The 26,383-nt window shown below is 41.3% G+C and overlaps 3 protein-coding genes across 7 annotated transcripts; 1 reads left to right on the plus strand and 2 right to left on the minus strand.

The window, feature by feature from the left end:
* Positions 1-163: 163 nt before the first annotated feature.
* On the minus strand, positions 164-6,410 carry sf3a1 (splicing factor 3a, subunit 1). Of its 2 annotated transcripts, none has more exons than XM_031300637.2 (16): positions 6,167-6,410; positions 5,952-6,033; positions 5,063-5,172; positions 4,756-4,960; positions 4,407-4,658; positions 4,237-4,311; positions 3,995-4,145; positions 3,699-3,895; positions 3,360-3,477; positions 2,956-3,263; positions 2,611-2,853; positions 2,315-2,519; positions 2,035-2,189; positions 744-845; positions 568-639; positions 164-477 (listed from the first exon to the last, which is right to left on the minus strand). In XM_031300637.2, the coding sequence occupies exons 2-16, from the start codon at positions 5,997-5,999 to the stop codon at positions 376-378; spliced, it is 2,343 nt and encodes a 780-aa protein (XP_031156497.1). In that variant the 5' UTR covers positions 6,000-6,033; positions 6,167-6,410; the 3' UTR covers positions 164-375. The 2 variants fall into 2 exon arrangements, with proteins under 2 accessions (XP_031156497.1, XP_031156498.1); XM_031300638.2 differs by having other exon boundaries at positions 5,952-6,047; positions 6,167-6,249.
* ccdc157 (coiled-coil domain containing 157) lies at positions 6,308-9,881 on the plus strand. Of its 4 annotated transcripts, XM_031300641.2 has the most exons (8): positions 7,402-7,655; positions 7,737-7,814; positions 7,931-8,077; positions 8,174-8,350; positions 8,430-8,598; positions 8,839-8,978; positions 9,112-9,206; positions 9,342-9,881. In XM_031300641.2, exons 2-8 carry the CDS (start codon positions 7,797-7,799, stop codon positions 9,598-9,600), a joined length of 1,005 nt encoding a protein of 334 aa, XP_031156501.1. In that variant the 5' UTR covers positions 7,402-7,655; positions 7,737-7,796; the 3' UTR covers positions 9,601-9,881. The 4 variants fall into 4 exon arrangements, 3 of the variants coding, with proteins under 3 accessions (XP_035853512.1, XP_031156500.1, XP_031156501.1); XR_004896376.1 differs by lacking the exons at positions 8,430-8,598; positions 8,839-8,978; positions 9,112-9,206; positions 9,342-9,881 and adding exons at positions 6,308-6,604; positions 6,703-6,853 and having other exon boundaries at positions 6,965-7,655; positions 8,174-8,346; XM_035997619.1 differs by lacking the exons at positions 8,174-8,350; positions 8,430-8,598; positions 8,839-8,978; positions 9,112-9,206; positions 9,342-9,881 and adding exons at positions 6,308-6,604; positions 6,703-6,853 and having other exon boundaries at positions 6,965-7,655; positions 7,908-8,147.
* A 2,244-nt stretch (positions 9,882-12,125) lies between these two features.
* slc7a4 (solute carrier family 7 member 4) lies at positions 12,126-21,527 on the minus strand. The gene is made up of 5 exons (XM_031300642.2): positions 21,371-21,527; positions 18,878-19,941; positions 17,333-18,039; positions 16,958-17,066; positions 12,126-14,253 (listed from the first exon to the last, which is right to left on the minus strand). The coding sequence occupies exons 2-5, from the start codon at positions 19,857-19,859 to the stop codon at positions 14,036-14,038; spliced, it is 2,016 nt and encodes a 671-aa protein (XP_031156502.1). The 5' UTR covers positions 19,860-19,941; positions 21,371-21,527; the 3' UTR covers positions 12,126-14,035.
* Positions 21,528-26,383: the final 4,856 nt, after the last annotated feature.

The raw sequence follows: 26,383 nt of genomic DNA on the forward strand, positions 1-26,383 counted from the left end.
ACCAACCTAAGACTAACTATTGACTGTTGCATTTAGTCTACATCACTAAGGCTGGACTTTTTGTGCACAGGGCTGTGCATCAGAGCATGGCCTGTATTAAAAACAACGAACAACAAACAACATTGTTGCGCACAATCATGAAGCAACAAAAAGCAGATTTGGATTTTTATTCCTTTTTATTTTGAATTATGGGGCTCTACATATTGTTACAAGTTACTAAATACTGTATATCATCATGAACAAATCAAGAGTCGAACCAATCATGTGAACCCATGCCTGTAAGGCAGTGTACATACAATTTATTTAGCATTCCTAAACTAAAATGTGAGAGACAAAACATCCACAAGTAAAATTGGTTCCTTCTTGCTGCATGGCTCACTTCTTTCTTCCACCTCTCTCCTTCAGTGCCAAGTGAATGACTGAACCGTTGCTCATGTTGTAATAAGCCAGGGAGTTGGAATCTTTAATGAATATGCCCTAAAAAAGGAACAAAAAGTACAATATTCTTCAATCTGTCAGGTTATAAAAAGGTTAAAAGGAAGAGTTTAGGTTAAAAGAAAAGTTTACCTCATACTGCAACTTCTGTTTCCCTGCTGCCATGCCTGTAGCTTCGTGGATTTTGACTTTAATAACAGACACCTGTGAAGATATTTGCATTTGGAGATCCATAAGATTGCAGTTGTGGCACTGGCTAACAGTACATGCACTAAAAAGAGGAAAACGACAGGCCGACATTTGCATACCTGATCTGTGAGTGGGACAGTGAAATTCAGCACTTGGCCATTCAGCTTCCATTCGGTCTTGTCCTGCATGTTGGGGACCTGTACTTTAACTGCCACAGGACCCTGGAGAGGACGAAAAAAATAATAATCATGGTTCAAGTGAAGACAGAGCAACTTACAGCGACTATAGAGTAGGATTAACGTAGGCGTTACAGGTTTAATCAGTAATTTGACCACATTTATTACACCTAAATCTGCATTTATTACATAAAGAGGTTGGCTTATCGATAAAATCTAAAGCTGTGTTCAGACCAAAAAAGGAAATCCGGTATCCGGTTTACTGTACTGGATTCTCACAACACCTCAAAACCGACTGACAAGTCTGATCGCTGGCTACATGATTGGCCACCGCAGCATGACGTGGGGTTGCGTTTCTCCAAAAGTTGAGTCGGTCTCAACTTTTTTGCCGCAGGCCTCTGCGATTTTTTTCCATCTCCCCCCTGCGGCACCCCTCACCGCGGCTTAAGTGCACTACCCCTATTCAAAATTAATGGAAAGAACTGCGTTTTTGCCACACCGTCTGATGGCCGACGCAGGCTGCGTTAATACAGACTAATGGCTCTGACACGGCTGTCAGCAGAAAAGGCAGTCGGACTGACTGCCTCCCCAAGTTGGTCAAAAAAGTGCCTCGGAACACACCGAAGCGACGCCGACTTGAGAGTACGTTCTGCGCGTGCGCAAGACGTTGAAAACATTTTAAGCGAGAAATAGGCCGTGCAGTTGCTGAATCTGTCTTCATTGCAGATCGACAAAGGTCAGTTTAAAAGATTTTCATAAGATTTTGAGAGGCGTTCGTCAGGCTCATCCCGCTCGTCATTTCCGGCTTAGCACTCCACCAATCAATCGGTCATTGAATCCGACTGCCCGCCTTCCAACCCAGCAAGTCAGGTCGGCCAAAATGAAGGCCGACGGCTCCTCCGGTTGACGACGGCACGGAACACACCGAACAGACTTGAGTTACTGACCTCACCAGACTGTCCAATGGCCGAAAATCGGATTGGTGTGTCAGGGCCTTAAGAATACTGTGTGTTTCTTAGCCATCCCAATTGAAAAATACATAGGCCTACTTTACTCCTGTGATTACAAACATTTCAAACAATCAATAACTTTGTTAGCCTGTATATTTAAAGCCCTATCAATACATTTGAATCTAATAAAAAGTTTGAATCCTGCATGCTGAACTTTGTTTTCATGCAGATTGCACCAGTAACTTTTGGAAATAAAGCAATAACATGTCACTGCTCTAGCAAACCTTATTTCTACGAAGGAACTCGTCCTCTGGAATAAGGTTGTCCTCTGTTTTCATCTTCTTGTTGACTGGCTCATCATCATGAGGTGGGGGTGGGTGGGATGGTGGTGCAGGAGCAGAGTTCGGAGGTTGTGGCACTGGAGGGGCAGGGACAAATGCTGGAAGAAAAAGCAGTTATTTCAATTTAAAATGATGAAGTGAGGAGGGCCTGCGTGGCGAAAGGCTCAGACAATTTCCTAAACAATGGTCATTGCTGTGGACAAATTGGAAACCTTCATCTTACCAGATGGAACAACCATGGGCGGAGGTCTGGGGGCCATCATGTGAGGTGCTGATGGTGGCATGGGGACCACATTGATGCGGGGAGCAGGAATCATGGGAGGCATTGATGCTATAACTTGTCCTGGTCCAAGGCGCACCACAGGAGCCACAGGCGGTCTTGGCATTACAGGTACGGCAGACAGGAGAGTGGTGCGCACTGGTGCCACCTGTTTACAAAGAACACATTAGTGCGTTATTAGTTTGTACTATTTTAATTTCATTTCATTACCAACTATCTTTGCTTTTTAAGTAACTCACAGAGTGGGGTGGACGAGGCACTGTCATTTGGGGATTGGGTTTAGGCATACCCATTCCAGAGGGCATGGGAGGATGGTGATGAATTTCACTGGGCTTGCTTGGGCCAATTTTCTCCTTAGTGTCATCCTCTCCCACCAGTCCTTTGGCCTTGTGAATGGCTTCGATCTGCTCTTGCAGGGTGATGTTGGCCTGTGCAGCCTGCTGGGTACGAGCCATGCTTCCCGAGTGGCCATCCCAAGTAACCTGGTACCATGAAAAGGTCAAAAACGTGCGGAGTCAATTTCATTCAACTCAGGAGCTCTTTTAACCCTGCATTATGTAACATAAGCCCATAACTTTACTCACCTTCTCTTCTGGCTTCTGGATTTCTTCTTCGCCAATCTTCTTACCGATGGCTGTCTCTTCCACACCGAAGATGTCGGTACGCCTCTCAGCCAGTTGTTTCAAGCTGCTCTCGATATCCAAACCAGGAGCATAGACTTCATCTTCGGTCTGCCTCTCTCTGATGCTGCGGTCCCTTTGCTCCAGCCAGCGCGGATCCAGCAGACCAATGCGCATGTGCTCTTGCATCTTACTGGCTTGGATCTTCTCGCCAGTAATTGGTGAGATGAGATACTCATCTGGAGTTGTAATTGAGGGCTGAGGCTTGGAAGCTGTACGGAAAAGATAGCATGAGATTAACACACACTGTACATAGTAACAGCTTGTTATGCACTTGGTATTCCCTAATCTAAGGAAGCATGCGTTACCTTTTGGATCGTAGTCTTTGCGAATAATAACCTGGTCCGGAGTTGGGGGCAGTGGGGGTGGCATAGGGTTATCTGGTGGCAGTGGAGCCTTCATGCCATCATCGTCGTCATCAGATCCCTGAAGAAAGCACAACAGGGTGGGATATGATGACATGTTACCAGCACTTATCGTTATTATATTTCTTTTCGAGCAGAGGGTCAGCAAACACAGGGGGTCGATTTAGTTTGCTGTATAAAGAAAAGGGGGCAACAAACCAGGGACATCCCTATGAATTTAAGTATACCAATAAAGCAGCCTGCAATTAGTCAAGGACGGCCAGTTACTTCCTCAGCTCCTACCTCATCCATGTCCTGCACTTGCGTGTCTTGATCAGGCTGTGAGGCCTGGCCTTCGGCCCGGGGCTCCCGATCATCGTCTTCATCCTCACTCTCAACCTCCATCTCGACCTCCTCGCTCTCACCATATTTCTCATAGCGCTCTTGGATTAGGATGCGAGCGCCAAGCTCCTCTGGTGTGGTAGGTGGGGGGAAGTGACCTGGGGAAATAGAGATGCCAATAAAAGATAAATAATTCTAGCTACTGTACATTTAGGGGCTTACATGTTTAAAGACTGTAATAATTGTGGTTATATTACCTTGTTCGTTGGGCTGGAAATCCACCGTCTCAACCACTACAAAGTCATGCCAGTCGATTTGGGCATATGCCACCCGTTCTTTCTCTCTTTCCTCCTCTTCCTTCTTCCTCTCACGCTCCTGGAACTTTGCCCACTCAACACGGTACCTCACCTGATGGTTGTGCAGATAGACAGCTAAGTAACATGGGACATATGCTATTAAGTGCTTACTCTGAGATACAGTCACAGGTTAAGGGGATTACCTGGTCCATAACCTCTCTTGGATTCTCAGATTCTCTCTTCAGCTTGGTCAGAAGGCCTTTGGGAGGGATCAGAATCTACATGTTGTGAGACAAGATCAAGACACTGCTTAGCATCACCACCCAAACTAAAAATAATAATAATATCAGAGAGGCACAATTTGTCAGGTCACCTTAGTGTACTGCTCAACCAGTTTGGTGAAGTAGTTGAAAAGGCTGTGCTGTGGCCGCAGAAAGTCAAACTGGTAGTTCCTCTGTTCTTTCTGCATGAGCTGAGTAAGAAACTGGCGACCATTGCGAGCAACAAACTGGGCAGTGAGTTTGACAACATCCAGATCAAATGCTGAGATCGATGGGGGATCCGCGATGAACTCGTACTCAGGAGGTGGTTCCTTGGGGACAACTGTCTCTTGAATCACCTGCACCTATTGACAAACAGAAAATACAAGTGGTTATGAACAAATACTACGAATCATAAGAAATGGAAAAAAAACAAGAGCAGACTGAAATGTCATGTCTTACTTTTTGAGAAAGCTGTTGGGCCTGCTGCATGGCCTGCTGCATAACCTTAGGCACTGCTGCAGATGGTTCCAGCGCTTTGCCCTCCTTAAATTCATTGACTTTGTGACGGTAGTAGGCATGGTAGGGGTCATTAGGGTTGAGGAAATTAAACTTTGGATTGTTGATCTCATTCTGACGGATTCTTGCTTCAAACTCAGGTCCATTCCTGTGAAATGACAAGGAATTAGTTAAATCAGAAATAAGATTAATTTAAGATTGCAGCTGTATCAAAGATTATACAATTCAGTTCACACGTGGCGTAACCAACCTGGCAACAAAGCTGGCTGTCTTGTCAACTATGTTTCGGACCTCAGGAGGTGGATATATGATACCAACGATGGGTTTAGTGGCTGGGGTTTCTTCTGCGGGTGCATCATTCTGTTGGAAAAATTTACATTTGTTAGGCTAGTATGCAAAATAAAAATAAAAAACACAAATCACACGTATTACTACTGATTCACTACCAACACAATAGCTTCCATTTACTTAAAATGTCAGTTCACTCAAATTGCAAAAATAACCCCCTTACCCCTTATAGTATCATGCCATGCATATGGGTTTAGTTATATTTGCAGATGTTTAGAACTATCTGATGGTAATGCTTCTGCAACCATCCCAATACAACAGAGGAAGTTGGAACTTGTGGCACTCAAAGTATCAATTACATTTGCAAAACCCAACAGCCAAAAGAATTTACCTTTCTAGAAAATATCCGGGTTACACGGATTCTTTTAAATTATCCTTCGTTACTGTGAATTATCCACAGATTTCGCTGCAATAGTACTGACGGCGAGCTATTGTCTACTTATTGAGTTTTTCCAAATGTCTCTTTTCAATACATTTATTTAGCTAACAAACTAAATTCAACTGGTCCTCCGTTCTATTAGAGTGATGACAAAAGTTCTAGCCGCTCTTTCAAAACATCAAATTTCGTTTAGAGTTAACGTTATTTGGCAATTGACCCTGAAAGCTAACAAGCTAACAAGATTTAGCTACGCCTTGTCGTGATTATCCAAAATAGACGTTACCCACTCTAAAATCCACATGCGTCGAGACATTTCACATTAATGTAAAGTGTAAGTTAATGGTTTATTAGTTTCCCCCAGAGAAACTGTATGTTAGCTAGCTACATTGCTAACTAGCAGCGGTATAGTCACCTTGTTGTTGGGCTCCGGCTGAACTATTTGAACAGGCCCAGGCGGCATGGCGGTGTCTTTTTTGGAGGAAAATGGAAGTAACCTGCAAACACACCACCAACAAGAAGAGTTTGTGTATTTTAAAAACACATATTATACCACATATTATGACGGGAGCACAATATACAATATATATAACAGCTAAAAGTCTGAATTTGCTGTAGATGAACACTTACTGCGTCGCGCTATCGTTGTCGTTGACCCAATACGAGACGTATCACTTCCGGACACAAGCCGCAAAGCATTATGGAACTTGCAGTACTTTTTTGCAGGTTGCCAAGGAGATGTAATGCCAACAAGCTAACTACACCTACTCGCTCTCAGTGCTATGTCAGGCAGACATAAATATAAGCTAGTTTGTCAGACATGAGTCAGTTCTTGGGTCGTCAGGACTGTATCGAAAGCCTCCGAAAAGACGTCGTCGACCTTCAAGGTGCGATTCTGGACGTCTTTTCCAGAACCGGACCGGTCCGTTTTTCCTCCTGGAAGTTCCCCGATAAACTTTCATGTAATCTGGACATGGTAGCTCTACTGGAGCAATATGACTTTGTGGATGGGGAGGATGCATTCAATCAGCACTCCCACATTGTGTTATTGGAGCTGGTGATTGACAGGTAATACATAGCCATAACGTAATATCACATTGCAACAAATATTTCTTCAGGACTCAAGAAACAGGACTTGTCTTTTCTCTCTCCTCTCGCTGAACAAGACTACTGCTCATTCTACAAAGCTTTAATGCTTATGTTGAGCAAATTAGGTACAGCCACAGGAGAGAACAGACCCAGCAGAAAGGATGCCTGTCAGTTGGTCTTGTAGTCAGAAACTACTGGAGTAATTTAGTTCAATTTGCCAACCTAAAGGTAGGCAAATTTCTTTATTTAAGTGGAGATAAAAATGTTTAAAGAATGCCAACATTTAACAGCGAACTGATAAGCCTTATTACTTTTGATGCTCTTCTTTCTTTTTTTTAGGGGACATACAAAGACATCAAGAAACAGACACAAGCAAAGACATCTGACTGTGATGGGACAGAGACAGTGTCATCAGTCTCCCCCCAAATGAGCACAAGCAGACATTGCTTATCTGCCTGGTCTTCAACAAGCTCCTTAAAGTGTTTGCCACAGACACATGTACCCTCCAGTGCTACCCACAACACCCCATTCTATTCTAAAGTTGACAGCCACAATGTAGGCTGCCAGACTATTAAATCATCCCTTGTACCCTGCAATGCATGCCACCAAGTGCAGTCCACTTTGATAAAAACAGGACATGCTTTGGTAGAACTTCTTCAGAGTGAGAGCCTGCCCTCATCTCTGCAGCCATTCTTAGTAGCTGTGGAAGACACCCTGGAGCTGGGACATATGACAGCAGGCGATGTTGCCCAGTGGGCCAATGAGCAGCTCAAAGACATGCGCCGGCTGGCAAAGCATCTTCAAGACGTGCGGGGTACTGTGCAGCCTCTTAAAGACCGACTAGCGTCAGCAGAAGCAGAGCGGGAGAGATTCAGGTCTCAGCTGGAAAGAACACAGAAAGAGTTCAAGCAAGAGTTGGAAAAACACCAAGCAAACATAGTCCAGCTGGAGTTTTCGCTGAGGAAAGCACAGAGATCTGTGAAAGAAACAGAGCAAAGGCTACAAGAGGAGCAACAACAACTCAAGAGAGGTGCAGAAAAGTCACAAATAAAAACGAGGGGAACTTATTGAGATCACATAAACTAATATATCTTTAATATTTTTGAAACAGAAACGTTGTGCTTGGAGGAGACTAATTCCAGACTGAAAGAGAAAGTTACAGTACAGCAAGATGCATTACAAGCACTTGGTAAGGGCATCTTATTTACATTTTGCAGAATTGTATGAAACACACATAGATTAAAAATAACCTGATATGATGGATGGTTTTACTATGTGGTAGAGCGGGAAAATAATGTGCTGCAGGAAAAAGTGAGGACCTTGCACATGGAGGAAGAGGCCTGTTGTAAACTACAGCAAAGGGTCCAGCAGTTAGAGAGTCAAATCTCTGAAACTCAACTCCGTCTTGACAAAGAGAATGCCAAGTACCACAGCGCTTGTCGTCAGCAAGAGGTCAGTGTCAGGACCAACACTGGTATTATTTGTTGTTTTTAGCTGGAGACCAGAACAGTGTTCACATAGATTTACGCAAGCTGTCTGTGCATCCAGTCAATGCAGGCCAAGCAGAAGTCTTTGTTAGAGAGAGTTGACGCTCTCGACGAAGAGTGCGAAGAGCTGCAGAGGCAGTTGGGAGACAGGGAGGAGAGACAGATCGACGCCCACAATCACCTGCAAAAGATATCAGAGGAGAAGGAGCAAGTGCAGGCTCAGCTCGCTCAGCAGCAGGTATATTGGAGTCCTTTAGTAACCAATAACCAGCATTTTATAATAATAAACCTCATGCTGTGATGCTTCTTTCCAACAGGACCTGTGTTTGGAGCTCCAAAAAGAGAAGCAAACACTGGAAACACACGTAGGCGAGCTGAAGAACAGTGTGGCTGAGCTGAAGGAACACACGCAAGCTTTAAGGGAGAGGGAGAGGCTGCTGGTGGCTTTCCCAGAGCTCAGCCCCCTGGCTCAGGCCAAACCACAGAGTAGGCAATTATTTAATATTTGTCTGTAAAAATATTATGGTCTTGCATGAATGTTTGCTCTCCTCTATAGCACCAGCTAGCTACTATTTTTTTTGGAATACACACATACCCACATGCATTACTTAAGAAAATAATGTGACAATCTTGTATCAAGTCATTTTTATTTCCCAACTCCTTCTATTTTTGAGTAACGTAGTCATGTTGTGTTTACATGTTCATTGCTCATTGCATATTTTTAAGGTACAGGAAATGTGCTTTTGGATATGGAGCAACAATTGCAGGCAAATAGCATTCGTATAAACATTCTGGAGCAGGAAAACACGACCCTGTACAGCAGCCTTGTGAAACTGAGGGAAAGAGCACAAAATAATGCCACCAGGGTAAGACGGAGGAAAATATGTAAATTGATATGCATTACACATAAGTAGACTTGTAAGACAAAGTACATTCAGCTGCTCCATGTTGGTTTTGTGGATGTTGAAAATGATACTAATATGTATTTTTTATCAACAGGAGGCCTCACCTCAGCAGACATGGAGCCTCCCTCTGCCCAGCACACCAGTAGAGAAGCAACCAATTCACTTGACACAAATGCAAAAGAATCCATTGTAAGTTAGATCTGTTAAAAAACGAATGAACTAATTAGTTACTTTTGAACACAGGTATCATTATGCATACATTTTTTGTCATAAATGAATAATCATCTCGCTGTGTTGCTGGGATTTCTTTTTTTTGTACCACAGGCAGAGCAGCAGTGCAACAGGGCTGGGTTACGGTAACAGAGGGAGGGAAGCAAGACGAGGGGAAAGTGGTCTGGAGTCAGCCAGGTCAGAGGATCGTGTGTCCACTGCCCCCGCCTCCCCCTCGTCCCTGCAACTTCACCTTCAAACCCTCCACCTCAACACGGGCTCCACCGCCGCTAAAAGCCAGACAAAAGCACACAGTGGCTCTCTCCTCTCTCACTCCAGAAGCTCGAACCAGAAGAAACAAATAAAACCCTGAATGTGTAAATGCATTTAGACAGAACTTGCAGTTGGAGAGAGAAAGAACACAGCGTCGTATGAGGATTTCTGGCAACAACAACATGGCTCATAATAAGGCACATTCCCTATAATATGTCATGATGTCTCGTTGCACATTATACCATACTAACACTAATGCTTTTGTAATTTTACATTCTCATTGTGTACACTTGTGACAGTGGCTTGCCACCGTTACCGCTACATTTGTCATTATGCTAAGCTGAATTTATATATAATAAACTTACTGTGGTATAACTTAAATGAGGATGTTATTTTACTGCTTTTTAAACAGGGTATGTTATTGCATATTAGGGTTCTGGATATCTGATATGCTGAGCATTCACAGCAGATGAGGAACATGACTCTGAGTTAATACAGTACAACCCTGTCGCACAAACAATGACACGAAGAAGTGTTGATAGCTTTTAAGCTATCTGACAAAGGTGGGAGTGGGCTGTTTCCATGGAAACGCAAGTGCTGGCAGGATTCACGCTCTGCTGAGTCACTACAGCCCTTTATTTCATTCCCTCTGAGACAGTCTAGTCAGTTAGTCCTCATTAGTGCGCCGAGATCAAGACCACACATACTGTAGATCGATGTGAGTTAACGCTTCTTGCTTGTCGACTTTGTGTTTGCGCCACACGTCATGAGGTTTGCTTTGCAGTGGTCATTTGAGATGCCGTGAGCTCGGTTGTGTGTAATCCGAGTCTCATAAGGAGCCATAGAGACTTAGCTTGTGTCAGAGCTGTTCAAGTCTAACACATCTTGTGTTTGTTCATCAGTGAAAATGAATAAGTATTAGTAACTGACTGCAAACACCTGATTAACATTATTACTCATACTAACACGCTGATCTCTCACTAATGCTACCTGAATGAACACCTGATCTATCATTTCATTCCCATTCACACTTCATTCACACAAGACAGCTCATGACCCGAGGGTTAATCCTTAAATTGGGTTAACTACACAGCTGTGTCATCAAGCATGCAGTCAGAGTTGACAAAGCCATTCATTTGTGTTAACTATGGCATATTGGGGGCGACCTCTAGCTCACCCAGTAAGAGTGTGCGCCCTATGTAGGCTGAGTCCTTTGCAGCGGCCCGGGTTCGAGTCTGACCTGCAACCCTTTGCTGCGTGATAATAATATAAAATAATAATCTAAAACTATGGCATTTGTTCAAGTTAATCAAGAGCAGTAGATATACACTACCAGTCAAAAGTTTGGGGTCACTTAGACATTTCCATTCCACTCCATTATAGACAGAATACCAGCTGAGATCAGTTGCATTGTTTTTTTAATCAGGGCAGCAGTTTTAAGATTACATTATGTGTTTACATAATTGCAAAAGGGTTCTCACTGTTATAGAAAGAAGTGGCTGATCTTTAATGCAATTTTGCCCATTATCAGCAACCATTCATCCAATGTTCCAAAGGCACATTCTGTTTACTAATCCGATATCATTTTAAAAGGCTAACTGAGAAAACATTGGAGAACCCTTTTGCAATTATGTAAGCACATAATCTAATCTGAAAACTGCTGCCCTGGTTAAAAAAACAATGCAACTGATCTCAGCTGGTATTCTGTCTGGAATGGAGTGGAATGGAAATGTCTAAGTGACCCCAAACTTTTGACCGGTAGTGTACAATCTTTATATTTATGTAAGAAACAATGAATATGGGTGAGTCGTGTTTCTATTCTAAAATGTTCCAGTTTCTTGATGAGGAGCGTATTGTTGCAGGAAAATGTAATGTTTGCTGTGTCTTATCAAGAATTGATTATGCATGTAATACTATTACCATGGTCTTTCTAAGCAGCAAGAGGCACAGAATAATATAATAAGATCATATGCTACTTTTTTGATAACAATAAAAGAAACAGTTCAAGTATAGAACATTTTAAATCATGCAAAAGGGTCCACGTTGCTAATTTGGGTTCATCAGTCATGTGTACAAATGCCTAAATGGCCAGGCATCAGACTATTTCTGTGTGGTTGGGTGTACCAGAGAGACTAGTGTAGATATAATATGAGATATAGTCAAAATTCCCAGGTATTCTCTGTGTGGGAGCTAAAATTTAGAACATCTTACCAGATATGAGATACTGCAACTCTATCACAGTTGTAAAAACATTTTTATAAAGGGTTAGAAGAAGGGGAGATATGTTTAAATGTACTTCATAATAATGTACTTTATGATATATGTTTTTTTAAAGTAAAAACGTACTGTTTGTATAATGATAATAATGATATAATATACTACATTTGAACGTTCATTATCTTTAAGTCCAGGTTCCAAGTTGAATTCATATTTGTGTCTTTTGTCCCCCCCCCATGTGAAGATTTAGATATGTGCGTTATACATTATGTGAGGATGAGACTTTATGAAACAATTTAGAAACAATTTTCTTATGTATTCTACATTTTGTAGGATGTGATTCCTAATAATCCCCCGAGGTGATTCTGCAGTCAGATTATTCCACAATTTAGATTTTTTTTGTAAATGCTGCTTCAAAACATTTATTTTTTTCACTTTAACACAGTCTTTTGCATTTGATACAGACATACACTATAACAAAACGATTTTAGAACGTAATGTGCAAGTACAGAGTACAATACTATTAAGAAGTAAGAAACGAAATTGGATAATTTATAACTAACATAATTATAACAACAACAAAAAAGACAAGAGAAAGAGGTGAGAAAACGCTCATCTTAAAAAAGCACCACAGTATCATTATCTATAACTGGCCCTGACATCCAAAGCACAACTGTGAAAATGACCAGACAATAGTTTTTAGAGTGCAAAGTTGTACAAAAATCTCTGAAATTGTGCCAAAATGCCTCCTGCTGTACATTCTCTTCCATGTTGGTGTTTTGGTTTAATAATTATAAAGTATGAAGTCCTGTGTAAGAGTTTTTATTAAACAGACAAATAAATGTAACAACTAAGTCACTAAGACTGATTACTTTAACTTTGGATATCAGTCTGCATTGATTACAACACGTTTAAGGCCATTGGTTTCACATGCAATCACAAACTGATATGAATAAAAACCATACCTATGTATTCAAATAAAGCCTCACGTACTGACACGGTTGTTTACAAGTGTAGGCTGCGGGAATGTTATCTGTATAATATGAGTGTTCTCACATGTGTGCCTTTCTCTAATCTAGGTCAAACTGCAGACTGGCGACAGGGACTAAAGCAAATCTGCTGGGATTACGGAGGCCTCAGAGAGATAAAGCCCATCCCAGGTTTAACATAACAACCAAAGTCTGCCTGTCCGCACAATATTCTACCCTGTGTGTCCCATTCAGTAGGTTTGTGCTTGCCTTGTAGACCCAATAATCTAACCAACGGGGAGAGATGGAGAGAGAGCTGCTTTCTAAATGTGCGTGAGAAAAGAATGCACAAGAGCAAGATCAGTGACACAAAAATGAACAGGGTCACAGGGTGAGATTTACGAGATTAAGTGAAGCACTGAAGTGTTGTCAGCCACTTAAAAGGTGAACACAAATTACTGATGGAGACTAATAGAGGTACATGCAAAACATATATAACACAAATACTTTGACAAAAAAAACAAACAGGAAACTCAGAAATATAAGCTAATGAGATTCGTATAAAAGCAAAATATCAATAGTAATCATAGAAAAATAAATACATATCTTAGAATATGGGATTAAATAATTTGCTAGAAACCCCTATATTAATTTAGGGCAGTCTAGGAAAGTAGGAGATGGACTAATGATTAGAGCCTGTAGTTTCTCCTAAGGCTTTGGGGAGAAGAATGTGAGAAAAAAGCAAAAAATGTAAACTCACATAGGTCTGTGCATTCCTCTGCTTAGCTAAAAAAAAAAAACATGCAACGTATGAATGCTGCTTCGTATAATGATGTATTCAGAAATGGCTGTTTTGGTTAATGTTGATTTTCCAGCTTCGGATCCATGTTAGCATTTAAAAAAAAAAATCATCCACTGAGTATAATTAACTAAAAGTTTGTCACAAAAAAAAGCACCACATATATGTGTATGTATATATATATATATATATATATATATATATATAACCTATAACCACATGGATTCTGACAAACTGGTTGCAAGAGAAAAGCTGGTCTTAAAAGTATATGACACAACTTTGATGCTAGGAGTTTACAGGACAGTAATAAAGCTCTCTACTGTACATTCGAGTATTACAAGATATACAAATATGCTTCACAATGAGACAGAGAGCGTGCATCCCACACTGTGGTGTGCTTACATTTGCAGAGCAACGAGTACAGACTGTGGCAGGCCAGTCACACGCTAAAAGAGAGTGAGCTACAGAGAGAACACCAGTAATAGTAGAGGGTATGAGTGGGAGACAACGGACAATACCAGGCAGTAGTAATGACTATGTTTGGTCACACATCATCTCTTTCCTGCGTACTCCTCAGCTGTGGAGGCAGCGGAGGGGTTGATGTGCGGCGCAGAGGTGTCCACTTGTCCATCGGGCTGGACAGACTGCACTGTCTCTACCAGGCTGCCGCTGGGTAGCACCACGTATCGGGCGGCCATGTCTTTGGGCTGTAGCTCCCGCATGCCCTCCTTACTGTGCCAGATCCCGTAGCCAAAGTACACAAAGAGACCTGGAAAAAGGGACAGCACGAAACACTTGGGTAGTGAGAAAAGTGTCTCCATGTGGGATATAAAGTTTGTTTTTTTGATTCTCTATGGGAGAAATCTATGTATTTGTGTTATAGAAACCCATAAACAGGCTGTTATATTAGCTTTGATGCCACTTTTTGTTATATTTGTTATATATCTTAACCCTTATTTTCCACTGCGTTTAACGCTGCGTTCCAGATGCGCCGCGGCCCCGCAAACAATCACAGCCATTCAAGTCAATGCTTGATATTCCGCCTGGGACGGCGCGTCCCAGAAGCATGCGTGAAGCGGCTCTCCGCTTCGCTCTGCTAAAGATACGCGCCAGGTCTATTTTCACGCGCGACGCGGGCCGTTCGGACAGCCGGCCAGGAAGTGAAACAGCGAGAGCATCCAGTCAATTTACTACTACTTTAATCTACAACCCCACAGGTGACGAAAGATTCATCGTGGAGGTGGAAAAACATAATAGACATCACAAATCTTTTTTATGAAGACAATGCCAGAAAAGAGAAGGCATGGAGTGGAAAGCAGATACTAGCTTAACAAACACGTGATTGTTCTGTAAAGTACAAAGTAGAGACAATATAATCTGCGAGTCAGGCAGGCAACACGCTCCGCTTCCGAGACGCTCCTGGTGTGGTATGGTGCGTGGCAGAGGACGGAACAAAACGCAGCCAAATCCCCCAAAAAATCGGGGTTAGGGTCTACAGCCATGCTGGTGGCTTAGCAGTGCGTAAGATACATGCTTGAGTCAGCACGCTAACATGCTCACAATAGCAATGCTAACAGGCTGATGATAAAAGGGGCTGTACTCTTAATACTGAAAAAAATTAGCGGGCTGAGATTGCCTCTACACGGCTCTCACAGACTATTCCCCAATACGTGAAATACCTACGTTTTCACGGCCTACCTGTACTGAAATTCACAAGCGGCTGGACTGGCTATTGAAACAAATAACAGAGAAGATTAGATTACAACACACACAGAGGGAATGTGACTTAATTCTCTGCTCAGGACGCCATTACTCCACTATATCTTTACTTAGCAAATATGTTTTTGCTGATATATGAATGTTCTGAGTATCGAGTACAGCCCCTTTAAGCCGATATTATTTTTGACCATGTTCACAATAATAGTTTAGCATGCTAACATTTACTAATCAGCAGTAAACACAAATTACAATTGAGGCATATGGGAATGTAAATTTTGACCTGATGATGGTGCTGGATAAAAAAGTAAGACCATAACCAATGTTAATACAGTTCATCCTGAGTGGGACATGAACGTGAGTACTAAATGTCATGGCAATCCATCCAATTGTTGTTGTCGTACAGTAGTTGTTGAGATATTTCAGTCTGCTCTCAATTTGTCACAAGCTTGCCATTTATTATCAATTAAATCCAGTATTTTTTTCGTCAATTTGTATTTGCTCCTTGGTGTAATATTGATTACTTGGCTAAAACTCCACCTGAACTTTGAGTCGAATGAAGAAATCCCACGCTTTTTTCTCTTTTCTTCAGTGGCCATTAAGGCAGGTAAGTGGCCGTTACTTTCTCTAGGGAAATGTGTTCTGAGAGCGGGAGAGCCTAGCCTTAGACCCCGTCAAGTGTAATATTCCATGCGTGTGCATCTTGTTAACTTGCTGCAGTGTGACAGTAGTCTTTAAATGGTTTACTGGTCCAGAGAAGCCTTAAGCTAATGCAGCTAATCATGTTTCCCCAGTGATCCCCTCATACTGACAGGGCATTAAGGCTATTTGACCTCCATCTACCTCCTCAGAGGGTTGCTGACAAAAAGGAAAACTTTCTCTATTCTCTTAAGGCAGTTACACACCAACCAGACGGCTGACCGTTGGCAGAAAAGGCAGTTGGACTGATCAGTCTCCCTGAGTTGGTCAAAAAAGTGCCTCGGAACACACCAAAGCGACGAGACGTAATACATCTCCATAACAGCAGGTGGCGCTAATCTGTATTGTTGCCCAAAAAATTAAAATTGGCAGCTGATTGCTGGCGACTCATTCAGAATACGAACTCATATTGTACTAAAATAGTTCACCGAAACGTGTTTCTGAAAACATTTTAAGCGAGAAATAGGCCATGCAGTTGCTGAATCTGTCTTCATTTCAGATCGACAAAGGTCAGTTTAAAAGATTTTCGTCAGATTTTGAGAGGCTTAGTCACGCTCATCCCGCTTGCCATTTCCGGGTGAGTCCTGACTGCCCTGTCTCCGACTGAGCATGTCAGGTCGGGGAAGATGAAGGCCGACGGCTCCTCCAACGGACGACGGCACGGAACACACCGAACAGACTCGAGTCACTGACCTCGCCAGACTGTCCGACGGCCGATTATCGGCCCGGTGTGTAACTGCTTTTAGAGTGCAGAAAATGTTTGTTTTAACTGGTGATGTAACACTTAACGTACATTAAAATCACTAGGCAGATGGTTTATGTATTTAAACTACTTACTGAAATAACATTTATTTCAGCTCATATGTGCACTGTGACTTAGTCTGCCTAGTAACCAGCATGACCTAAACAAAATGCAAGGCAGTGTTTGTGTAGGGAGGAAGTTGTATACCAAGTGCTTACAATAAATCCTTTTTGTCACCTTTTAAGCTAAATGGTGTAATTGTATAAGATTTTCTTCAGCCACTAGGTTTTCAGCCTGAGTTATGGGGCCTTCTTACCTACGGCGATCCATACAGAGAATCGGATCCAGGTTAGATGGCTGAGCTTCATCATGAGGAATACATTAATGAGGATACTGGCAGCTGGAGTCAATGGAACCAAAGGTACCTGTACAGGAATAAAACATCAGTCATACTCCAATCATAGTTAATGTAGTTGCCATTACAATTGTTGGCCTCAAATAAATGTATCTATTTATTTGGACTAACTGGTGAGTATAATTTGAACGTATGTCCTGCAAGGACAGTGAAATGGCTCACGTGGAGCAAACATACGTTTATTTAAGGACCAAACTAAGAAAAAGATAGCAGTATAAAATCACCATATTACACATTAGAGTTGTGCCATAGTTGTAAAATCATAAAGGAGCTCACCTGGAATGTTTTACTGTCGGTTCGCGGCTCGTGAATCCATATGAGCGCCAGGCTGAGAACAAGTGCTGAGCTAAAAATCACGAGCAGAATTGAGAAGCTCCAGATCGGCAGCTGCAGCTGTTTGATTCCAAACTCTAGCACGACACAGAGGGAGACTGAGCTCACTATCAGAGACAGCACGCAAAAGGCCACCACTTCGCCCGGCTCACAGTCCCCCAGCAGCTTGCCCAGGTACGGTTCCCAGTAGGCCCTCAGCTGCCCCACCCCGCGCCGCTCTTGCGACGCCTGTCTCTCGACTAACTGGAGTTTGTCAGAGAAGGACTCATACTGCTTCAGCTCCCCGCTGTCCTCGGTTATGGTCTGAGACTCTGAGGGGGCAGGGGAAGGCTCAGCATTAGGGTTGGGAGATGTGGAAGCGGTTCCCTTGGAGCTGGTTTTGTCAGGCTGGAAGCGCAGCACAATAACACTCGCTGCCACGAAGCTGTACGCCAGGAGGGTGCCGATGGACAGGAACTGAACCAAGGCCTCCAGGTCAAAGATGAGAGCCATGGTGGCCATGAGGACCCCAAACACCAATATAGCATTGACAGGGACTTTGGTGACGGGATTGACCCGTGCGAAAATTTGAAAGAACAACCCATCCTCTGCCATGGCGTACACAATCCGAGGGAGGGAGAAGAGATTACAGAGCAGCACGGTGTTCATGGCTAAAAAAGAGGGAACAGAGAGTCATTGTCAGAACATAAGTCATCGGGCTACACAATATATTGGTTTTTTTATCGTCATCGCGATATCAACTGCCGCAATAAACACATCGCGAAAGGCTGCAAAATATCACGAAATACACCCATAGATTTCTTTTGTGTACGTTGAAAGAAAATATCAGTAGAAATCTGCACATTAAAATCTAACTGTCATTCTTTTTTTAGTTGTGCCTTTTATATTTGATTTAATGTTTCAATTCAATTTGTTTGATAAAAGAATGTTGGAGATGATTTCCTTTCATTTGTTTCAAATTCAACAAGACATATGTTGTATTTACGCAGAATACTGAAAGCAGCAGAAATGCAGAACTGACTACACTTTAATATTTTTATTATTTATCGCAAGTAATATTGTTATCGCGATATTCAACAACGTTATTGCATATTTTACTACGGTGGCCGAGACGGTTCAACACAAATACGAAAGCCACAACACAAACGCAAAAGCTACAACACAAGCGTTCTATTTCTATGAAGTTACCGCTCTTTCTGAAACGGACCCCATCCGCCAGCTCCATTTGTCAACAACACACTCACTTCCGTTGTCGCTTATGTATTTGTGTTGTGGCTTTTGCGTTTGTGTTGTAGCTTTTGAGTTTGTGTTGTAGCTTTGCGTTTGTGTTGTGGCTTTAGTATTTGTGTTGAACCGTCTCGGCCTGCGTATTTTTCTCATATCGTGCAGCCCTAATTAGTCAGAATATATGCACTACCATATTTATGTTATTATACTTAGTCTAACAACTATCTAAACTGTACTTCTCAATTAAAGATTGACACTCACCACAGATGGAACCTATTGCCACAATAACTCCAGCCCAACTGTAACCCCGGCGGAAGAAAGCATCTGACAGAGCTGAGTTTGGGTCCAGTGAATGCCAGGGTACCATTAGTGTGAGCACCGTGGAGACCAGGATGTAAGCTGTCGCGGCCAGTCCAAGGGAGATCGCAGTGGCAATGGGAACAGCTTTCTGTGGGTTCTTTGCCTCCTCACTTGAGGATGCAATTACATCGAAGCCCACAAATGCGTAGAAGCACGTGGCCGAGCCCGCCAGTATTCCAGATAGCCCGAAAGGTGCAAAACCTCCTTCTTTCTGGCTCCAGTTGGCTGGTTCAGCCAGTATAAAGCCAAACACCAGGATGAAAAGGATGACACCCATGCTAATAACGGAGAAGATATGGTTGAGGTAAGAGGACACTTGAACTCCAAAGGAAATGAAGAACGAGGCAACTATTAGAATCCCTGCTGCGAGGAGGTCAGGGTAATGGGCAAGGAAGGGCACATTCCACTGCATAATGTGTGTCTCTGTGAAGTTCTGGATGGCGTGGTTAAAAATGGAGTCCAGGTAGCCACTCCAGGCACGTGCCACAGCAGCACCACCAATCATGTTCTCCAGAATCACATTCCAACCAATCAGAAAGGCCCAGATCTCTCCCACAGAGACATAGGTAAACATATAGGCAGATCCCGTTTTGGGAATGCGTGCTCCAAACTCTGCATAACAAAAGGCAGCCAGTAGAGAAGCAATTCCTGCAAAAATGAAGGATATGATGACAGCGGGCCCAACCATGTCTTTAGCCACTGTTCCTGTCAGGACATAAAGCCCAGAGCCCACCATGCCACCGACTCCCAACAGAGTCAGATCCAGCGTGGAGAGGCAACGTTTCAGCGACGTGGCCATCATGTCATCTTCCAGTATCTTGAGTCGGTTCAGTTTCTGACAAAGGCGCACCGCTGGGGTGCAGCCTCTCGGACAAGTTGCCATAGCTACAGAGTTAGAAAGGCCAGCTGGGCAGGATGGTGTTGAAACAGTCACACAGGATCCATTACCTGTCTATGAAGATGACCTGCAAGACAAATATATGCATTAGGAAACACAGCATCTTTATGTGGTCCAACAGGTTCAACTCTCCATACTGTATTTTCCAGACATTGTAAACATTCAGGGCTCAGCCCACATTAAGGTGGGGCCTGGGGGCATGCTACATTTACTGCAGCTGTGTGCACTATTGTTCAAGTAATTTGATAATGAATGCCTAAACATCTGTACATCATTTGAGAAAAGCATGACAGTTGCCAAGGAAGGGAATCATCCTGTAGAACCTACATCCTGTTTTTGTATCTAATTGTTCTCCAACTGACTTTATCACTCTGAAAACAGAAAAAAACAAATGTGTCACCTAAAAAGAGCCAAAAATTGACGTACTTATTTAAAAAGGTACAGTAGGGTAGGAATTTGATGTAAAAAACAGCATCAGAGAGACTGAGGGTAAATGACAAAGAACTTAATTGACTTCATGTTCATATTTGAGCTGGACATAGGCTTCTGTTTAATTCATAAAGCACCAAGAAATAAACATTTGTTTTTGTTAATGTGGTGGTACGTCATTATAATAAAAATAATAAGCTGGTTGAATGGGATCTCTTAGAATTTGTTCGCAGTAGACACAAATGTTTTGCTTGTAGTTGTAAGAGCATATTTACTTCCAGTAAATCAAATCAAATAAATAAGAAGAAAAAAAAAATACAGAAATGAATCCCACTCAGCAAGCCTTTTTCTTAACATGTCTATCTGGCTTTTAATCACTTTAAATTCATCTATTTTATGTAGATTTGGCAATGAGGCAGCATGTGTGGCACTGGGCATTCAGTACGACGACAGTCCACGTCATCTAAAAGGCATCCGGTGCGCTGATGTGTAAAATAAAAGCTTTAAAAAGGCCCGCAGTAACCATATACTGTCTATGGCAGTAACGATGGGCTATGTACATATGTATTTCTGTTAGTTTGTTTGACTGCCAAAATTGTGTTAAGGCTTTTCATCAGTATATTCATCCTCCTGGTCTGGGCGGTGCACCATCCGATTCCTGCCTTGCCAAATGGTGACAACAGGACGCATCCGTTCTTATTACGTAACGCTTTATCCCCCTCTAGAAATAAAATCCCAGCCATTATAAACTACACACGATCCGTTTATTCGTTTTCAGTAACCATGCATTTCGTACAGTGAAAGGAATATAGCCGACGACTGGAGTTGGCGTCGTTTTAAGGTCAAATTAATAATTTAAAACAAAATGGAAACTGACGCAAAAAGAGGATCGTTTTGTGCATTAGACTGCCTCTTTCCTGAATGTTACGTTACTGGACATGCAGAGAGACAATTCTAACGTAAGCAGGTGCATAGTAGTCTATTTATTTAACGGCATAACGTTACCGTTTGTAACCACAAAAAGAGAAACCTCAGTATTAACGTAAGAAAGACAAGCATCGCTTTACCGTTGTTGTTCAGGGTCTGTTACGTGTGCTGCAGGTTCGGTGCTGTGAGAAGTTACCGGGGCGCATCGTCTGTTGATGGAGCCGGATGGAGCAGAAGGTGCGCCGAGGAATAAACACCACGCACTGCCCGGAGTGCTTTTAAAGGCACAGTCACCTTTATCCCGTGGAAAGGACTTCCCCACTGCGCCCCACCCACATTGGATAGATAAGGGACCGTTCGGTATTTATGGAATGGACCACCGGAGGAAAATAGGGGAGGGTCGATCATGTCTTTTTATATTTTGCTGAGGGGAACATTTTTTAGTCTGGGTGGGGGGGTCACCCAACTTTTTTATTCATGAAAAGAGCAAACTTTCAAAGTGGCTTGTTTGGTGCATATTTATCCATGTAGCTCTCAGTCTCAGCCCTCTAGCAGATGGTTCTGACCACATAGGAGGAGCACTGCCCCTGGTGGCTCAAACGGGTAATTGCATTTTCATTTCATTTTTTTCATTTATTCATTTATTTCAGGCAGACAATAGTAACAAAAGAAAATTATACAATATATAAATAAAATGATCAATTTCTACCTGAAAGGGAGTGGGAAGAAGATAACTTATTTAATCCCACCCCCAGTTCCCCATTCAGAGCTTACTACATTCAGCTTCACTGTTACTTGTTCAAGGATTATTTTACAAATGAAAGATCATGGTGGCGTTACCACAGGTAACAATAATTATTACATTACAACAAACTGTATACCAACAATATAAAGAAAATGAACAAAACCAACAATGATAATGGACAATATACCAATAATGGTAAAAGACAAATTAAACCAACAATGGTAAGGAAACATTGAGCACTTATTAACACTATGAGACAACAGCAATTTAAATTAAAGACCCTCATCTCTATATTTTGACCAGACCCGATGTTTATATAACAGTTTGAATCGATTGACAGTTTGGCATTGCTTGTGTTGTAAGTCCAGTTTGTTCCAGAGTTTCACTCCACATACAGACACACAGAAACGTTTACAAGTATTTTGAGCTCTCGGCAATGAAAAATATCCAAAACCTCTCAAGTCATAAGCTCGCACTGGAGTTATAAAAAAACGTTGTAGGTTAGGCGGTAATAAATTGTTGAATGCTTTGTATAAGACTATTGCTGTACTATATTTTACAAGGTCATCAAATTTTAACAACTTTGACTGCATAAACAGATTATGAGTATGGTCTAAAAAACCAACCTTGTGAATGATCCGCACTGCTCTTTTCTGTAATATAATCAGAGGATTAATTGTGTTCTTGTAAGTATTCCCCCATACTTCAACACAATACGTAAGGTATGGGAGTACCAAGGTGCAGTATAGAGTACGAAGTGCATTTCCATCAAGGTATAATTTTGCTTTATTTATAATTGAGAGGCTTTTTGAAATTTTTGTTTTAATGTGTCTGACATGGGGTTTCCATGACAATTTACTGTCAATTATTACGCCCAAAAATTTAGTCTCACTTACGATTTCAACCTGGGTACCATTAATACTTATTTTCTGTTCAGACATAGCATTGCAATTACCAAACATCATTATCTTAGTTTTGTTTATATTCAAGGATAATTTATTAGTGTCTAACCACTTTTTATTATATTTAGTTCCCTGTTTACCATATGTACAAGGTCATTATAATCATCACTACAGTAGAATATATTAGTGTCATCTGCAAATAGTATGAGTTTCAGATCTTTGGACGTATTAAAAATATCATTTATATACACATTAAACAGTTTTGGCCCCAACACTGACCCCTGGGGGACACCACAAGCAACACCAAGAGTATCTGATAAATACTGACCCATTTTAACAAACTGTACTCTCTCTGTTAAATAACTTTTTAACCAATCCCCAGCCAGCCCCCTAATTCCATATCTTTCCATCTTATTTAGTAGAATTGAGTGATTAATCGTATCAAAGGCTTTTTTTTAGATCAATAAAGACACCAACTGCATACTTTTTATGCTCCAGTGCATTAGTAATTTCTTCAATAGCTTCAGTTATTGCCATTGAGGTAGTTCTTTTAGACCTAAAACCATACTGGCCTTCATTAATTATATGATGTTTTCCAAGAAACTTTTCAAGTCGAGAATTGAAAAGCTTCTCTAAAATTTTTGAGAACTGAGGCAAAAGAGAGATTGGTCTGTAGTTTGTAAAAGCGTGTTTGTTAATACTGGTCTCGAGACCAGTATTAAATATGGACAATATAAGAGAATAATGTAAACATAGTAATATAAAAACTATAGCAGTGCAAGGATAAACTTTAAAAAAGACAGCATTAAATATGGGCATTATAAGGGAATACAGTAGACAGTAGGATAGACACAAATCAACAGTCAATGTTAGAGGTTTGAAGTAATAGTGTTACAGCCATTGTTCAAGTATTAAGTTAGACCTCAGTCCAGGCTGGGGGAAGGAGGGAGGGAGGGAGGGAGGGAGGGGTTGTGCATATGGGCTAATATAGCCAGTAAACAGTGTAAGCAGTAAACAGTAAACAGTGGTTTTATGTCGGTTAGCCTAATAGCTGGTTTGATTTGCATTGAGAGGGTTAGCCAAGCTCTAGGTATGGTGAAGGGTATGTGATGATGTGGGGCTATTTTAATTCCAAAGGCCAAGGGAACTTTATCAGGATGCATAGTATCCTGGATCCATGAAATAACTGGCCTTTAAAAATATGGGTATGGAGCCCAGTCCGACACGTCTTACCAAATTTGAAATTAGCCATCAATCTTCGTAAAACGGCCCATATTTGAGCTTTATATAGTTGATTTCTCACATAAAAAGTCTCAGAAGTGAATTTAATAACGAAATAGCAGACAAACAATGTATAATGCTGCAGTGTCTGAAATATGAGACCTGCTGTCTCGTCTCCAATGTATGCGTATGTGGTTCGCTCACCAATCAGCATGCAGCTCATCTAAATATTCATTAGCATACCATATTTGGAAGAAAAGCTCTTGTTCCAAATACAGCCATATTCACAGGGCCCACAGAATAGCACTTGGGCAATTTTCAGCCCAACCAATGTTACATACTCTATTAGGAGACCTTAAGGAACAGTGTGAAATACCCTATATAATCATTTTATCACCCCTTTAAGTTAGTAAACACACTTTAAAGTAAACTAATATTTCCAGTTGCAGCTTGGTTCAAGTGACCAATGAATGTCAACAGTACAAAAACAACACAGGAAAGGTATTCTAGTGTCCACACCCAGAGGCAAGCATGCCTCGTCCCCTTTAATTTTCATACCAAGTGACAGCTGTTAAAATTTTGCCAGGAGACATAAGTCTATATCAATGCTTAATCAATCATAATGATAACTATAGGTCAATGTTGTTCCAATGTTTTTGCCATCAACATTAATAACATCATGTTTCATCAATATGGTAATGGTGATTCAACATTTATTTTGCATTGAAATTTCAATATCAAACATAATGATGATTCAGATGGAAAATCAATATTTATTCAATGTTGGCTTGCTGTCTGGGAACAGTACAAAAACAACACAAGAAAGGTATTCTATGTGTCCACACCCAGAGGCAAGCACGCCACGTCCCCTTTTTTTAATACCAAGTGACAGCTGTTAAAATCTTGCCAGGAGACATAAGAGGCCAACTGGAAATTTGTGGGAACAGTTAATCACAATAGTGAGGTGCCTGACTATGGGGCCTTTACTAGGTGATCATAAAAAGGTCAGTAGTGCAGAGAAGATTGATGTGATAGGAGACCTGCTGTTGGGACCTCATCAGAGGCTTAGCAGCAGCATTCTGGACCTCTGATGGTTCTCCTATGATGTAAAGATGGATATAATAAATAACTTAATATTCCAGTTGGGATCAAATAAACACAAATTTAATCACATCCATCTCAGTTTAAGACAGAACAGGCCTGAGTTTGTAAATGTTTCTCAATAGGGGAACAGGCAAATATCTTTGCACACCCTGCGCAAATTGTACAACCGTCTTTTTCTTTCTAAAACTGTTATATTGCACATATGTTATAGTGTATTTTTACATGCTTTTATTGTATTATTTCTATTCTGTATTTATGGTCTTGACTAAACAGAAAAAAGCCTTTTGAATTTACTTGATTTTAATGTGTACATCAGTCCCACATGATCAGAATGTGGCTAACTGACACTTATTTTCTCTCTCTTACTTACTTATTTCTTGTCAAATCAACATATTTTATTCACATTAGACTGTCTATTAAAATTGTATTAATTTAACATATTATGTTTCCGTTACAGTAATATGAATTTATTGTGTAAGGATACCTGATTTTAGACTGTAACTGCAACTTGATTTCTTAAAGCTAGTATTATGTAAAGGTATTATGTAACTTTAAGGAAATTTCATCATGTGCCTGGTACCCGAATGGGGTCTCTAAATCTAACATGATTTGTTAAAGTTAACTCTGTCCAAATGTATTGTAACCATCGGTTCCTTGTTGTATGTGTAAGTAAATACAGTTGTATGTTGAAATGATTTGCACTGACAAAAAAGGCAGAGTCAGAGTTCTGCACTCAAAATTGTCTATATTGAGTATTAAAACATAGAACGTAGGGGGGGATCAAAAATCTTAACCTCTGCATCAACAGCAGTGGATTCAACCACACAACTATGCAAACCACAATGTTTTCAAATTGTTGTAAATTCTGCATACAGTGCAATGGTTTTAAATATAAAGTAACCTTGCACTAACCATTTTCACAGTGTAACAATAGGAGCATATACTGTACATCAAAACATATCTTCATAGTGGACTTCGAACTGCAAATACATTTATAATACTTCAAACATCTCTTCAGTGGACACATCAAAGACAATTATAGTACTCTTTTCACATTAAATTTAAAAGTGCAAATACAAAATACTGTGAACTGTTATCACAAACAGTGCACAGTGCTAACCCTCTTTAACAAAAAGGTCTATCTCTGTAATGTTGTACGTCAATTAGAATATTAATCTGAG

This window comes from Sander lucioperca, chromosome 2, assembly GCF_008315115.2.
Source record: "Sander lucioperca isolate FBNREF2018 chromosome 2, SLUC_FBN_1.2, whole genome shotgun sequence".
Taxonomy (NCBI): domain Eukaryota; kingdom Metazoa; phylum Chordata; class Actinopteri; order Perciformes; family Percidae; genus Sander; species Sander lucioperca.